The sequence below is a fragment of the Vigna unguiculata genome, chromosome 11 (genome assembly GCF_037176805.1).
Source record: "Vigna unguiculata cultivar grain cowpea cultivar isolate G323 ecotype 2 chromosome 11, ASM3717680v1, whole genome shotgun sequence".
NCBI classification, from domain to species: Eukaryota; Viridiplantae; Streptophyta; class Magnoliopsida; order Fabales; family Fabaceae; genus Vigna; species Vigna unguiculata.
Genome location: NC_140802.1, coordinates 30,208,436 through 30,226,454, shown reverse-complemented (window position 1 = coordinate 30,226,454; position 18,019 = coordinate 30,208,436). Strand labels below are relative to the sequence as shown.

Genomic DNA, 18,019 nt, shown 5'->3' with positions numbered 1-18,019 from the left:
AAATAATAAACCACACACACACACACACACACACACACATATATATATATATATAACATATTACTAATTGATAATGTTGTCGTTGACGCGTTCAAATTAATACTACTTATCTATAACAACTTCAGTATTGTTAAGAAAGTAGTCAACAAAATAGTAAGGGTAAAGTAACCCAAAGTCGTCTCCCAACGAACACGGAATTGATTTTTAACAAATTAGTTCTTATAAAACTATACAAGAGTTAGTCAAATAAAATTATAAAAAAATATAGGGGATTAAGATAAACAAAGATAGAAATAAAATTTAAAAGATAAAAAAAATAAAAATAATAGTAAAGAAAATAGATTGATTCCATTGCTTTTTCAAAATAGATTCATCATCGGTTATCTAAAGATTATTGCTCAATTAATTATTGTTGTAGATTTACAAATTAATCAATGTAAAGTCTCAATGAATTTGTTGGCGTTCTCACTTTTAACCAAAGTACAGTCTCAATTAAAAGTGAGAACTTTTAGATTATCCACAGTAAATTCAACCAAAGTACAGTCTCAATCAAATTTTACTATGCCTAATCATGTCTATTCTTTTATCTCCTCACCAAATAAAAAGCTTAATTAATCAAAGTAAAGTCTCAATTAATTTTCGTTAGAGTAAATACCTTTAATCAAAGTAAAGTCTCAATTATTGGTAAAAACTCATTTAATCATATGAAAGTTTCTAAATAAAATCAAAGTAAAGCCTCAATTAAATTTAAAAACCCTTGACTCATATGATCAATATGCATATAGATTTAAAATCATTACTTTTTATGTGATTCAAAGATAAAAGACATAGATAAATTAAAACCTCAACAATAATAAAAAGAACAAAGAAATTAATTCATTCTAACCTCAAAATCCATAATGAAATTACAATGGAATCAACCCAAGAAGTTTAGCAATCCATGAAATACAAAAGAAGAATAGAGAGAAGAAAAGAGAGAGAAAGGAAACGAAATTAGGTCCCCCTAAGGGTTCCTAAATTCCGAAGTGCCGAGCTTGTTTTCTACTTCTCCCTTGGTCTCTTTATATAGGAATTGGACTGGGCTTTTCTGTTGCTAAAATCTCTCAAATATCTTTTGAAATAAAGATAAATATAAATATTTAAAAATACTTGGAGAGATATAGACTATTTGACAAATATAATTGGTTGATAATATCAATATCTAATATAATTAAATTAATTAATTACTTAAAGATATATGATAAATTATCACCAATTAATATTTGTATTAATTTTCCAAATCAACCCTTTGCAATCTCCTTAAATTATCTTCTAAATAATCCAATATCTTCAAGATATATTTGTTTGTTGTGGAACTAAAAAGATTCAAGAAGATCTTGTCATATTTAAAAAGATTTGGTAGTTATTATCTTTTAATATTTTATGATATAATTAAATAAGATAATTATTTAAAAATATCAAATAAAATATCTAAAGATATATTTTCCTAAATTATCTTCTATCATAAAGATAAAGAAAACCGCAAGGTCCAATTTTTCTTTCCTCTCTTCTTGGTTTAGCCAAACTTCTTCACTTTTTCAAGCTTTTCTTGCCGTCTTCATGTAATGCTTGGCCTGAATTTTTGTGCTTTTGATAATTTCTTATTCTTTGATTTATCTTTAAGGTGTCATGAAGCTTTAATCAATTTATTTCCACACCTCTAAATGAGCTTAAAACTTAACTTCAGCTGCATCAACAAACGTTAAAATATCCAAAAATAATTTATGCAGCTAAAAATCACTTTTTAAGACATTTTTATCACACAAGCTCAAACAACCTAATTATCAAAATTATCAATTAAATCACTCTTTAGGCACACAAATTCAATTAAATACCCAGAATTAAACATTAAATGAGGGCAAAAATACGTACTCATCACTAATACATAATAAACAACAAAATCTTACAGAATAATAGAATTAAGAACCTGGGATCGTGAAAATTGAATGACAATGGAATATGATGCACACCCACGATACTGAGGTCTTCAAGAGCTATAAGAGGCAATAAAATAAATAAGAGACCGTAAAAATAGCAAAAGAACAACGCAAAAATCAACCAAAAATCTCATCAAAATGCAAAAAAATTACCTAAATCATAAAAAATATTCAAAACAAAAGAAAAAATAACGCGTTTTGAATTTACCCCCGACATAATTGGCGGTGCAACGGTGGCTGGAAAATGGCGAACGAGGCGCAAGATACTCGCCGGAGCAGTCACACGGAGCAGCAGTGCAACGTTTGTCGCCAAGTGGTGGCTGTGGGGGACCGTGGCGAAGTGAGGCGACAGAGGGCGCGACGAAGGGCACGACGTACGCGCGAAAGAGGGCGCAACCAGAGGCAACGTGACGGTGGCGCGCAGGAGGCTACAACAGAGGAGCAACGGTGGCGCGACGGAGGCCACAACGAGGGCTGGACGGTGGCGCGACGGTGGCTGCTTCCTTTTCGACGGTGGCGCGACGGTGGCTGCCTTCTTTTCGCTTGCTGTTCGGTGGCGGAGCAAGACCGGCGACCCTAACTTCGTGGACGGAGGCGCAATCGGCGATGGAGAGGGTGAATCCTGACGGAGGGCACGGTGGCGGAGAGTTTCGTGAGAGAGAAGATGATGAACAGTGATGGGTTCGCGCGATTTGGGAACCTAAATAAAGGATATGGCCTCGGTTCTGTAAACACCTAAGGCAGAAAGAAGGATAGGCCTCGGTTCTTCGCCACCCGAGGCCAAATCATCTGTTATAGGCCTCGGTCCTTTGTCACCCGAGGCTAAAGCGTGCACTGTCAGTGGCAGTTTTGTAAATCTGGGGGCCACATATGGGTTATAGGCTTCGGTTGGTTGTGAACCGAAGCATAAAACCGGTTATATGCTTCGGTTGAATTGGGACCCGAGGCAAAATGCTGAGAAAAATTTCAAAAATGCCACCGCCTCCTTATAGGCTTTGGTCCCGCAGTAACTGAGGCGTATAAGGCGAGTTAAAAACCCCGTTATGCACTAGTGCATGCAGAACATCACAACAATCCAAGCACAAACCAACCCCAAAATAGAATTACGAAAACCCTAATCCACGAACAAAAACAACCCAGAAAACCCTAAACCCACTTACCTCGTTGATGAAAATTAATTGGAAAATTGAAATGAAGAGCGCGGCTGCAATCCAATGATGAAATGACAAGAAAGACGAAGATGAAGAAATCGCCTCCAATAATGAAGAGCGTGACTGCAATCCAACTCAAGTCCTAATTGCAAAATTTCTCCCAAACAAATTGAAAAGTTAACGTTAATTAGCCATATGTACAATACACATAACACACCCCAATGCAACGTAATACAAACAGTGCCACATGTACAATGCTCCGTTAATGATTTAAACGGCGTCACAGAAAAGAACAAAATAAAACACGAATTGCGAAAATGAGGACCATTTGAAACATTCGGTAGAAATGGAGACCGTTTTAAACATTCTGTCAGAATGAGGATCATCCGCAACAAATACTACGAAAATGAGGACGAAAAAGGTATTTAAGCCTTATTTGTATATGGATTGAAAACTGATTTTCCATATTTAATATATTTGTTTTTTTCGATAAACGAGTAATTTCAATTTAATAGTGTGATTCTGAAATTTTACTTTTACTAATTGAAATTTTGTCAACTTATAATTCTTAAAATATAAGCACATTTTAATCTATTTAAGATGAGTTATAGACCCAAGTAATTCATTAACGAAATTATACACTCCTAACTAAAACAACAAACGCCTTTTTAACAAAAACATTATTACACCGGTTGGGCAATTGCTACTAACTAGACATGTTAAAGTGAGTCAACCCGGCTCACATGGGTTGGTTCACCACGAGCTGGGTTGTAAATGAGTGAACCTAACCTGGCTCACTTTATGGTGAGCCAAAAATTTTGCAACCCGGCTAATCCATCACGGGTTGGTGGGTTAAATGGGTTGGCTCACCAACCCACATAAAAAATTTATTTATGTATTTATTTTTAAGTATTCAAATATTTAAATAATTTTTTAAACAATCCATGAGATGACAATCACAATAAAATCAAGAACCAATGTTTTCATCATGCTCACCACCAATATATAATGAATTGTTTCCAAGAAAGTGTCCATATAGTCTAAGAAAACATGGTTAATATTACACATTTTTTGTCATGTTATTCAATAAAACATTCAAACTATTCAAATATTATTGAGCAACATTCTAACATTTAAAAATATGAAATTGTGAACCTATATAATTAGAAATAGTAAATAATTATTAAAAAAAATTAAAAAAAACATTGTAAAAAAAATTTAAAAAACATCATAAGAAAATGTTGGTGGGTTAAGTGGGTCAACCCACCCTCAACCTGACTCGAACCCGTTTAACCCGTGGGTTAAGTGAGCCTGGTTGAGTTCAACCCACTTTTAAAAAAGTTGAATTTTTCTCGACCCAACCCGGCTTGAACTCGTAGTGAGCCGAGTTGGCTCATGGTTGAGACCCATTTTGACATCTCTGCTACTAACCATCAAGCTGAAAAGCATATATGATTTAATTTTTGTTTAATAACTGAAGTTATAATCTAAGCACAATCAATCCTATTAAATTTTGTATTTAATGAAACTCAAACAAAATTATTACCTTCTATAAAATGTATTTGTGATATAGAATAAAAGATGAATGATTATCATCATCCTATCTTCTTCTTTCTTTCTTTCTTTATTATTATTATTATTATTATTATTATTATTATTATTATTATTATTATTATTATTATTATTAGGCGACAAACATTGAAAAATATTTTCTCAATTATTGCTGTCCAAACACAAACTAGAGAAATTTGATTGGGCAACGCAAGGACAAGTTTGTGTGTTATACATTCAAATAAATAATCATAATCTCCACGTTATCTTCCTACAATGTGTGGGTCTCTTGGGAGCAACTAACCAAGCATAGCTCTCATACTCTTGAGCAACCAACTTCTTTCTTCTCTCTTTCATGTGTCTGTGTCAGAACAATTCTCATTCATAAATCTCAATCAGATTCTTCTAACAATTTCACTCCCTCACACAATCGACCCTCAAATCAAAACCATCCCCCCCAAAAAAAAATCGCATTTTTCCATTTCTTTCTCTTAACTTTTCTCTCCACCACCATGGCTACTACAATAACAGAGCACGAGTCCTCATCAAGTACTTCGCAGGTCCTCAACTACACCCCCACTACCACCACCTCCGACGAGGAGGAGGAGGAGGAGGAGGAGAAGGAGCATGGAGAAGACAACGAGAACGACTCCGCCGGCATGGGATGGTGGTCATCGGCAGCGTGCGACGGCGCGGGACGGAGGGCGTTGGGGAAGGTGTTGGACCCGAGGGAGAAGTGGATCCAGGAATGGAACAGAGTGTTCCTGCTAGTGTGCGGCGCGGGGTTGTTCGTGGACCCTCTGTTCTTCTACGCGCTCTCCGTTAGTGACTCGTGCATGTGCGTGTTCGTTGACGGGTGGCTCGCCGTTACCGTGACGGTGCTGCGGTGCATGACGGACGCGCTTCACCTGTGGAATATGGTGATCAGAATGAAGATGGCCAAACGCGCGTTCGGGTTGGGCGCCGCCGCCGGACTCAGAGAAACACGGCCGCGCACCGTTGCGCTAGGGTATCTTAAGTCACGGACGGGATTCGTTTTTGATTTGTTCGTGATTCTTCCTCTGCCACAGGTAAAATCACTTTATTCTCCTTTTTCTTACGACTCTTTATTACTAATGATAACCTTTTTTTTATCGGCACAAAAACATTAATATTAAAACAGTACATAGGGTAATTTTTATGGAAACAAAAAAAAGATGCGACACGTTATAATTCTTACTTGACGATAATCTAATTAGTTGTTTGCCTAGATTTTTATTTAGAAATTAAGTCATTACTATTAGAAAACGTTTTTGTTTGAAAAAGTACTTATTTTTCCAACACTACGTGCTTGTAGACAATATAGAAGAACTAAAAATGTATTTTTTTTTATATAAGTTGCTAAATTTACGGTGATAAAAATAATAAAGAAAAAAATGTAATCAGAATTTACTACCACTTTTAATTTTTAAATTAATATTACAAAATTATTGACCTTTTTATGTTAGCGTAAAGGAATTTGAATTGTTGTCATTAGTGAATTATATGGTATGATTATGTTAGCGAAAGGGGAATTATATGTTTCTTTTTTATAAATTACAAATAAATGTCAATATAAAATTTATATTAAATGAAAGTAATGTTTATATATGATCAATCTTATCTTTTACATTACAAGGATTCTATCCAAAGATGTAGATAGAGGTGTTAAGTAAATGTCAAAGATTATAATGATGTTGTCACGTAGTTAATTATGAGCTTTGGCATGTTTTGAGCAGTGTTTGGCTAAAAGCGCTTTTGTTTTTGCATAGAAGAATGATTTGAGAGGAGAAAGTTCGTAGTTTGGTATTTTTATATTAGTTGGCACGGAAGGAGAGTGTGACAGGTGTATGCGATCATGGGAGTATGTATAGATTTGCATGGAAACTTTGAAGCTAGCCAACAATATTCTGCATGTGATGTTTTTTCAGATGATTTGACATATGTGGTTTATAAGTATGTCGTGAAGATGGTTTAATGTGTTTTATACGCAATTAATAATTTTCATAAGTTCCAAACTGCTTCTTAGTACCTAATTTCGTAAGGAAGGCTGGAAAACTTGTTGGAACTATAATATTACATTTTCAAATAATGCAGTATAAGAATGAAAACAAAATAGCATCCGATGAACCTATCTAACAAGGAACACTACATGAGACTAAGCACGTGCTGCTGCAGAAACCACCCCAGAAAAATGTCGATAGCGTTATATGTGTGACTGTGTTTTCATTTTCCTTTTTTGTTGTTTTGCATCGTACAGAAGGAGGATCTGAAGAGTGATTTTGTCATTATTCTTAGAAGCTAAAACACGGAACTTGAATGATGTGATCATCTGCATAACATGCATATTGATTACTGGTGGAAACTATATTTATTATATATCAGAAAAAATATCAACCAAACATGTCACAGTTTGTTCCATCAAACCAGTACGGGATCCATAAGTTTAGATTCAGCCAATCTCAATCTTTGTCTGATTACATTTTTTTATGGTATACGCATGGGTGGTCCCCTAAAATAACTAGACATGATTATTGCATTTTCTAGTGGTAAAAATTTATTCATGGTCTTCAATATTTACAACTCCTATTAACGAATATATGTGCCATCTGGCTTCTGTTCATTATTGAGTGTTTGATCTCAAATTTTTCAAAATTATCTTTGCATGCAGGAGGGGAGAAAACTTAATATATATATATATATATATATATATATATATATATATATATATATATATATATATATATATATATATATATATATATATAACTTTGAATTTTGATTTTGATTAAAATTGTGGTATCTACATATTTAGAATTTTGTGAAGTGAATTAATTTGTTATCAATAATGATTGATATTACCTGCATCTAAAAAAATGTGTGTAAACTAGAAAGGTAGAGTAGTTAGAGTTACATTGATGTGATGAGATTTGTTAATTTGGTTTTCAGATAGTGCTTTGGGTGGCAATTCCGTCGTTATTGGAGAAAGGTTCAGTGACGTTGGTGATGACAGTGTTCTTAATCATATTTCTGTTCCAATACCTTCCCAAAATTTATCATTCTGTTTGTCATCTACGACGCACGCAAAACCTCTCTGGCTACATTTTTGGAACAGTTTGGTGGGGAATCGCCCTTAACATGATAGCTTATTTCGTTGCTTCCCATGTAAGTCACTCCTTTCTTCTCACCATGCATGCATATTCTATCTACTTCTAAGCCAATTATTTTCTTTTAAATAAACCATATTATTCTTTTAGATTCATTTTCAAAAGAAAAAATTATTATAAAAAGACATCGTATACAAATATTACTTATTTGTAAAGAGTTTATATATATAGAATAAATTCACCTTAGAGGGTTACAATTATTCTTAGTTGTTTTGCAAATGGTGTTAGTTTTTAAAAAGATCAAGTATATGAGTAGAAAGGTTTACATACATAAAATGAATATGTGGTTAACAATCATTGTATGTCGTGATACACGCGTTTATGAAAAGTGATAAGATTTTTTACATGGTGAAACTAGTAGCACCTTTTACTAGTTATTATCAAAGGGTGAAGACTCTCTCTTATTTATTTATTCTTTTATCAGCAAAGAATAACTTTAATTAAAAAGAGCAATTGATGGGTACTCTAACCCTTATATAAAAAGCATTGTTATACACATTGATGTTCTAGTTTAGCATTCTAACTCCACCAAAACAATAGATTCCACCTAAATCAAAACCACATGAAGCACCATTGTGATTCACCAACAAAGAGTAAAAGCGGCATGTATGCCTCCCTAAGTATATGTTTGGCATATTCCTACATAACCAACACAAGTCCAAAATCCTTTTGTTTCATACCATTAGCAGCATCCCATTTTAAAGGCTCCAGCGTTCTGAGTAGCTCCTTGATTTAGCTGTAATAGTCCCTCATTCACACTGCTCTACACTCCTCTGATGCAATAAACATATCAGCAACATATTCATCTCATCTCCATGTGTATTCCGAACAACAATTTGGTATATTCGATATATTCCATTATAAATGTTCTACTGCCCATAGTCCATGCAAATGTGAAGAACAATACTTCCTTGTTGTTTAACTCTCTGCAAAATGAAAAAGAACACTCCTCTGCATGCTTCATTTATGCAAAAAACAAAGAATTGCTCTCTCCAACTCTCCTCATCACAATACATAGCAACAACCACTACTAGAAATTTTCATATTACATGGGATTTTTCTTGAAAATTTGTTAAAAAAATTTGCAAGAAAAAACTTTTTTCTAACATTTTTTCTAAGAATTTTAATTGGCAAGTAATTCCTTCGTGGGTAATCATTTCCTATAAAATTATAAAATTTGCAAGTATTTCCTACAAAATTTGTTGCGAAAAGTGTTTTATATAAAATATTTTGCAAGAAAATTGGTAGCAATTTCTTGCAATTTTTTTTTCAAAATAAAAATTTGTAGGTATTTCCTACGAAAAAATTTTTAAAACAAAATTGGCAGGAAATATGAGTTTTTTTAGTAGTGAACATCCTTTATTGTCTGTCCTAATGTATGACTATACTAGAGAGAATTTCAATGTCACAAAACATTTTACACCTTCTAGTGAACTATATATGTGTTGCAAAGCATTTGTTTAGCCATCACAAGATATCACCCTCACCTTACCACCATTTAAACCTTGTTGAGCTAATTGCCTTATTAGTCCTTTATCTAACCATATATCTTCCCACTTCCTTTTCCTTATGGTTATATCCTGCACTATTTTGAACTTTTGTATGTATACCCATATTTCTTATTTCTTATGATTAAAGCCAATTTATTTTCATAAATATTTTAAGCATGTGGCTGGGCTCAAGCACTAATCTAATATGTAAATGACAATTTTGAATACTTGTTAATTATACACCCACATGTTTTTAGTTGTGCCATTGTAAATACCTCTTTAGCATCTACTGTTTCATCTCTAAATATAATATTGTTTCTATGATTCCAAATTACCCAAACTATTGTCATCCACATGCATTTCTAAACACCATTTTGTTTATTGTTCAACTCTAAAAGGTAAAATCGTTGGAAATGCTGCTTTGGCTTAAAATGTTGAACATTATTAATATACATATCCATTTGTTACATTGATTCCACACAGCCCTTGACACATTACAAATAAAAAATAAGTGGCTGTGGCTAATGCATTCTTCCTCGTCCTCACACAACGAGCAACATCTATTATCTATTCTTATCCCTTTATTGATTTTGTTGTCTTTCGTTGGAACCCTATTAAGAATCACTCTCCAAGCCAAGTGTTGGGCAGATGGAAGAGCTTTAATTGACCAAAAACAACAGAACATGTCTGAATCATCACCACCAATGTTATCTTGCAATATTTTATAAGCATAATTGACCGAATAACATTTTGAATTTTCCCCTTTCCACTCCTAGATATCTTCTCTCTCTCTCTTTCTCTCTCTCTCTCTCTCTCTCTCTCTCTCTCTCTCTCTTTCTCTCCCTATTTAAAGATTTATCTAATAATTGTTCCATCATTAGAGCTAATTGGGGTATTTCCCAAAGTAATTCCCTCCTCCATGCCAAATTCCACTTCCAACTTTCATTGTTCCAACAACCTATCTCTCTTATTGTTGCTTCTTTATTTATGGAATTTGCATATAATCTTGGGAATTTTTCTTTTAGTGGAACTTCTCCAATCCATTTGTCATTCCAGAAATTAATCAAATCCCCTTTTCCAAGTTTCCACTCAATATTTTCCTCAAACCAGTTCCCATGTTGGCCTTCACTTGTCACCTTCTTAATATCCCTCCACCACTCTGATTCCAGCCTATTACGGACCTTATTGTTTAAATTCGTCCCAGTTTCATATTTAGATTTTAGGGTTTCTTTCCACAAGCCATCCCTTTCTATTCCTAGCCTCCATCTCCATTTCCCAAGTAAGGCAATATTGAACAGTTTGAGGTCAATTTAATCTCTTGTTTAAATGAAGTTTAAGAAAATAGTTATTTAACTTAATGAAGTCAATTTGTCTTATATACTCACTTTTGTATTGTACCTAATTTTAAAAAAAGGTTTAATTACTCGGATGGTACCCACTTTGGTAGAGGTTTGTCAATCTGGTACCCACTTTTAAAAAAGTGTCAATTGCATTCCACATTTTGAAAAAGTGCTTGAATTAAGTCTCTTTCAGACAGAGTTGACTAACGCCGTTAACGACGTGCCACGTGTCAGTCTATGGTTTTTTATTTTTATTTTTTGATTTTTTTAAATTTTTAATTTTTTTAAACTTTTTTAATTTTTTGAAAAAAAAATAAAAATGCCACGTGTCAGGTCCCTGTGTGTGCCACGTTGCATTGCAATGCCAGTGTTAGTGTCATTATCAGATGTCATTGTGTTGATTTTGATTTAGTCCCATATATATCTCAATGATTCAATTTAGTCCCTACTTATGTGTCTCTAATTCAATTTTGACATAATTTTTTTTTAATAATTAAAATCCATTTTTAAAAAAATTAAAAGTAATTAAGTATAAAATTCTTACAAAAATTAAGTATTTGATATTTATATTAAAATTTAGTGGTAAAAGTCATTTTTAATAAAAAAAATTAGTATAATATTAATACAAATAGAAATTTTGGTTTAAAATTAGTAAGAGACAATATTGTGCTATTTTGAAAAAACAAATTAACAAAACATGAGTACCTCATAAAAAAGTAATTAATAAAGTAATATGTTAAAATGTCGTTTTTAATAAAAAATATTAGTATAACATTTATACAAATAATAAATTTGGTCTGAAATTGAGAGAAATAATATAAATATTAATACTTAATTTTGTAAAAATATTTATACTTAATTAGTTTTAATTTTATTAAAAATGGATAACAAAAATATTTTAATTATTAAAAAAAATTGGGACAAAATTGAATCAGATACACATAAGTAGGTACTAAATTGAAACAAAAATACATATATGAGGACTAAATCGAAATCAACACAGTGACATCTGATAATGACACTGACAGGTGGCATTGAATTGCCACGTGGCACTGACAATGTCACATGTCACACACAGGAACCTGACATGTGGCATTTTTTTTTAAAGATTAAAAAAATATTTAAAAATTAAAAAAAATTAAAAAAACCACATACTAACACGTGACACGTTAACAGCGTTAGTGAATTCCATGGACCTAATTGAAGCACTTTTTCAAAAGTTAGGATGCAATTAATACTTTTTTAAAAGCGGGTACCAAATTAACACACCTCTACCAAAGTAGGTACCATATGAGTAATGAAACCTTTCAAAAATTATTAAATATCTTCCATACTTACACCGAAATTCAATTAATTTAGATACATTCCAATTATTTCAAATATATCTATTTGTTATCCAAAAGACATAAAACCGTTTTAGATTATTTTGTAATATTTCCTTTCTCTGTTTATGAACAAGTTAACAGGCAGCAGGAGCATGTTGGTACTTGCTGGGGATTCAAAGGGCAGCACAGTGTCTGAAAGTGCAGTGTGGAAAAACAAGTGGTTGTAGCACAAACATTTTGTCATGTCAAAGCCCTGTATACTATGGAAGCAAGAGTTTGTTAGTTAGGGATAGAGCAAGGTTGGCTTGGGCAGAGAACAGGGACGTGTGGCACACATGCTTGAAGGGCCCTGACAGTTACAACTATGGAGCTTATAGATGGACCGTTCAGCTCGTCACTAATGATAATCGTTTGGAGAAGATACTTTTCCCTATCTTCTGGGGCCTAATGACTCTTAGGTACCTTTCTTTTCTCATTCATCATTTTCTCTTTGCTTAAACTCTTGCATTTTCTTGTCACCATCTTTTCACTTGTCCTCTTCGTCTTAACCATTTCTGCCTCATTTCTCCCTCTAGTGACCACTCTTCTTATTTTCATCACCTTCCCACTAAAATTATGCAATCAACTTTTGATTTAGTACACTAAAAACACACACTATCACATGGTTTCATTCACATTTTACTTTTCAAGTCTTGTTAATTTGTATATTATTTTTAATATTTTCGCACGTTTTCTATTATTTTTTTATGCATTATGCTTATTTGTTAAATTTTCAACAAAGTGGTGATTGGTCATGAAGATAAATTGTAAAAAATAAAATAAAACAAAGTCAAAAAGACATTTTTAAAACAAATAATGATAAAACGACATTTTTTTTCTTAATTGGTTAGGGTTACAAATTACTATTTCACTGAAAATCTAATTAGTAAATATGAAAAAAAGAAAAACAAAACATGGTGATACAAATTGCTTTGATTAAAATTTCGAAATAGTAAGTGATAAAATATATAATTAAATCTTGCACAGCCATGCATTTTCAGAAATATTTGCTCAATTATCGTTAATTTTTTTTTTCTGTGATAGTTATTGTTGCTTCATGCTTACTCCAAAAATTTGAACCCTATATTTTCTTGATGTGATAAGCACCTTTGGAAACCTAGAAAGTACAACAGAATGGCTAGAAGTAGTTTTCAACATCATTGTGCTGACCAGTGGCCTTCTTCTTGTAACTATGTTGATCGGAAACATCAAGGTAAAGAACATCATTAATAGTTGGTAATCACATTTATATAAATGAGTATTGATTTGGTATGAAAAATGTTTGGATATTGTATTATGGAGCAGGTATTTTTGCATGCAACAACGTCAAAGAAGCAAGCAATGCAATTGAAGATGAGGAACATTGAATGGTGGATGAGGAAACGAAGGTTGCCACAAGGGTTTCGACAACGTGTGCGTAACTATGAGAGACAACGTTGGGCTGCCATGAGAGGGGTTGATGAATGCGAGATGACCAGAAATCTTCCTGAAGGCTTAAGAAGAGACATCAAGTACCATCTTTGTCTAGACTTGGTTAGACAGGTAAACATATTCTCTTCATAACTATTAAATTTAAGGATCACGTTAAAAAATATTATATCTTAAGTATGTTATAAATTCAGGTAATTTCACTAAGATTTTTTAATCAAATTATTTAACTTTTGAAAATTCAAATGTTTGCGTGGCCTGTTGGATAGATATAAGAAAAACAATCATTTTTTTATCCGCAAATATTAGTTTGCGAGGAGAGTTATACTCATAACATTTATCTCTTTTTCTTCCTACTTTATACTAAGTCATGTTATCATAAGAAAAAAAATAAAAAAAACTCATTGAGATTTTTATTTAAAGTAATGTTAAATCATGATAATTAGTATTATCTCTCCAACAAATTTTACCCATCAATTTTCACATTAGAATATAATATTTTAATAATTAAATTAATATTTAAGTAATAAAAATAAATAAAAGATTATAAAAACTAAAGTTTTTGTAAAACTTAATAATTATGAGACAAAAAATTCTGAAAATATAGTAGGTTGCTTAAAAATAACTTGTCATAGTAAACTCATCTAAAAGATTATAGAACTGTTTGTATTTTTTTTTCGCAAGACACGCTGCATTAAATTAAATGCTACAAAATTTAATACCGAATGGTCCAAACGTAAGAGTTGATAGATTGCAATCAATTATCTCTGTCATTTTAGTTTTTATATTTTAGAACCCGTGAGCCAACTCGGCTCACCACGGGTTCGGGTCGAATTTGGTTGAATTTTTTTTTATAAATTTTAATATGGATTTATTTTTGACCCAGCTTATTTAGAACCCGGTTTATCTGGGTTGAACCCGTGGTGAGTGGGGTTGGCTCACCAACCCGCAAATAAAAAGGTTAAGTGTTTTTTACTAAGTTGGACTTTACATTTTGGTCATGTTAGGTTGTTTTTTTATCTAACACAAAAATAATTTGTATTTTCTTATTTTGGTTTGTATTTGAATTGTATTAAAGTTTATTTAAATTTTAATTAGAATTACAATTTAGTTTTGACTGAAAAAAATAAAAAAATAATTTTTTTTTAATTAAGTGAACCTGTTGTTTTTTTTTTTTAATCAGCAACAAAAATTAAATAAATATAATAGGACATTTGGGATGTCCTAACCCTTTTACAAGTTACAAAAACATTACAGATTGGTTACTATTATGTTGTAACTCCATAATAGTCCCGACACTAAAACAATAATTAAGTGAACCTGTGGATCAGCTCGTGGTAGGTCAGGCCGGGTTCGAATTTTTTTAGCTCGTTAAAAAGTGAGCCGGATTGGGTTGACTCATTAAATCATCAACCTGTGGTGGGTCAAGTCGGGTCGGACCGGATTACTCGTTTTGACAGCTCTAATAATTATCTTTTATGTTTATATATTTTGATTAATTAAGCCTTATATTAAATTTAAAGTTCAATGAGATCAAAATAAACAATATGTAAATATAAAGATTTGATAAAATTAAAACTTTTCTAAAATATAAAACTCTGAAAAAATAAATAGCGATTTAGTTTTACTTTTAATCTCTCATTTTAAAAAGTCAATTATGTTGATTTTCCCTATATGTGTCTTTGTATTTTATTCAGGTGCCTCTGTTTCAACACATGGACGAGCTGGTTCTTGAGAACATCTGTGACCGTGTGAAGTCTCTGATATTCACAAAGGGAGAAACAGTACGTTATTCAATTACCTCATTTTGCATAGTGCATTGTGCATGCTAACAACACCAAGTATATGATGAACGTATTTTTTCAATACACATCCGCCAAAATTTATTAAAGATTATAAAATTTTATGAATCTTTCTTATTTAACAACTTTCACTCTTAGCCTTATAATTTTTGTTGAAAACTTTAATAATCAATATATTGCCAGTTACCATCACTTGAAGATTTATACATCATTTCCAGATGAGGTTTGCCTTCATTCAAACTACTAATTAATTGATGAGATAATTGAGTAAAGGAAGTTATTTATTTTTTGAATTTGAATATTGTGTTTCGATAAGGTGTTTTATAATTATAAGAAATTAAAATGTATGATATTTAAATTATTTACATTTAAATTTTCTTTCTTTTATAATCATTTCATCTAGATAGAGTAATTAAAATTTTTTAATTTTATTTTTTAAATAAAATAATTGAATTTTTTAAAGATAAAATTCTGTTAAAAAAATAAAAATAAAAATTATATAAAAAAAATATTAGCCAAATTAAAGAATCAAGTAATATTTAACAATTTATTTTTTTTTAATTTATATTTTTTTAATGGATTTCAAATTTCATTTTTTTAATTATATGAAATATCTTGTAAAATTTCCTAAATCATAAGTTTTTCTTTTAAATTTCTAATCTAAACAACTCATTTTATTCCAGAAGAATTTTAAATTCAACAAAATAAATGATTTTTTTTTAAATTACTCTATTCAAACATACTAAAATGAGTTATTTGGATTAGAAAAAAAAATTATGAATATTTAGATAGTATTCCAAATAACTAAAAAACTAAAATTTGAAATTTACTTCAAAAATTTAGAAAATTATAAATTCACAACTAATCATTTTCTCTTAATATATTCATAAGCATTTAAAGTATACAATTTTTAAAATTTGATTAATTTATTTTCTGTATTGTTTAAATTTAAAATTTATTACTTTTAAAATAGAATTTTATATTAAAAGTGAAATTACATTTTTTTATCTAAACAAAATTAAAATATAGAATATTATACATACCCCATTTAAACAAAACATTTGGAAAACAATTCAAATATCACGTTGTTGTGAAAGATAAATATGGAATCATAGTCTTAAACCTAACAGTTATAAACCATGATTGTTCTGTTGTGAAAAACATAAGTTTGGCATGGAAATAAGCATGAGTATGTATACGATGCAGATAGCAAGAGAAGGAGACCCAGTTCAGAGAATGCTGTTTGTGGTGAGGGGTCACCTTCAAAGCAGCCAAGTCCTAAGAGATGGTGTGCAGAGTTGCTGCATGTTAGGGCCAGGAAACTTCAGTGGTGATGAGCTTCTTTCATGGTGTTTGAGGAGACCCTTCATAGAGCGTCTTCCACCATCTTCATCCACACTCATAACCTTGGAGACCACAGAGGCTTTTGGCCTCGAAGCCGAGGACGTGAAGTACGTGACGCAACATTTCAGGTACACATTTGTGAAGGAAAAGGTGAAGAGAAGTGCGAGGTATTACTCACCAGGCTGGAGAACTTGGGCTGCGGTCGCCATTCAATTGGCTTGGAGAAGGTACAAGCATAGGTTGACTTTGACCTCTCTGTCCTTCATAAGACCTAGGAGACCCTTGTCAAGGTCCTCTTCCATGGGAGAAGATAGACTTCGCCTCTACACTGCCTTGTTAACCTCACCAAAGCCTAATCAGGATGATTTTGACTTTTGACAACGCTATGTGTGTGGCTGTGATTTCATTAATATTTGCTTACACTTTTATAATAATAAGATGAAATTAAATTATAATATATCTTTAGATATAACCTCTTTTTGGACTTTATAAGATTAAATTAATTTTAAAATTTATTTCTTAAAATGACAGTAATGTTTATTTTCATGACATGCATTATAACTTACTTTGTGATTTTTTTATAAGTTTGATAGATCTATTATTCAAAGGAAAAATGATAAACGTATATTTCTATAAGGAGTATACTCATTCTGCACTTTCACGTATTGATTTAGCGAGTGTAATATTTTGGTTACATTAGTTAATTGTCGTTTAACTTCATATCTCTTAATATATGAATCAATATATCAATGATAACACATCCAAACATTATATAACCTTTAAGGGTCTTATTATATAACCTTTAAAGGCCTTATTAAATAACCATAATGTCATTAAGATAACAAAAATATCGCGGGTTAGAAAGTGTATATTTCTAACAAGTACCCACAAATATAACGGGTAACAGATAATTTAATACCTATTTCTAAATGTATTCAGCGATATCCATTATTCACAAAAAGTTTAAATTTACATTTTATTAGGTTAAATTTAATTAAAACTAAATTTAATTTATATTTTATCAGATTAAATTTAATTAAGAATAAAATTTAATTTATATTTTATTGTATTAAATTTAATTAAAAATAAAATTTAAGTTATAGTTAATTTAATTTAAATTATATTTTATGCTTTTTTGTAATTTTATTTAGATTTCATTTTAAAAATCTATAAATTATTATTTTTTCAATACCCATGAGTATTCATGGATACCGGCAGGTTTTAAAAAATCACAGGTAATTTTTAAACGGATATCTCACGGGTAACTATGCAAGTAATAGATTGAATTTTGTATTGCGTGTTGCATAGGCATTATTCGTGTCCAACCCGATCCGTTGTCATCCCTAAAATATAAACCTCATCACTCTAGAAAGAAAGAAAAAAAATAC

The 18,019-nt window shown here is 31.4% G+C and overlaps 1 protein-coding gene across 1 annotated transcript; it reads left to right on the top strand.

Annotated features, from left to right (window-relative positions):
- Positions 1-4,949: 4,949 nt before the first annotated feature.
- Positions 4,950-17,088, top strand: LOC114168466 (cyclic nucleotide-gated ion channel 4-like). Its single transcript, XM_028053289.2, has 7 exons — positions 4,950-5,748; positions 7,646-7,861; positions 12,160-12,476; positions 13,162-13,270; positions 13,363-13,599; positions 15,183-15,269; positions 16,494-17,088. Exons 1-7 carry the CDS (start codon positions 5,191-5,193, stop codon positions 17,007-17,009), a joined length of 2,040 nt encoding a protein of 679 aa, XP_027909090.2. The 5' UTR covers positions 4,950-5,190; the 3' UTR covers positions 17,010-17,088.
- The last annotated feature ends 931 nt before the right edge of the window (positions 17,089-18,019 follow it).

Coding starts and splice junctions, on each gene's coding strand:
- LOC114168466 (XM_028053289.2), top strand. CDS start 5,191: ATGGCTACTACAATAACAGAGCACGAGTCCTCATCAAGTACTTCGCAG. Junction 7,862..12,159: donor CTTATTTCGTTGCTTCCCAT/GTAAGTCACTCC, acceptor ACAAGTTAACAG/GCAGCAGGAGCATGTTGGTA. Junction 15,270..16,493: donor TATTCACAAAGGGAGAAACA/GTACGTTATTCA, acceptor TATACGATGCAG/ATAGCAAGAGAAGGAGACCC.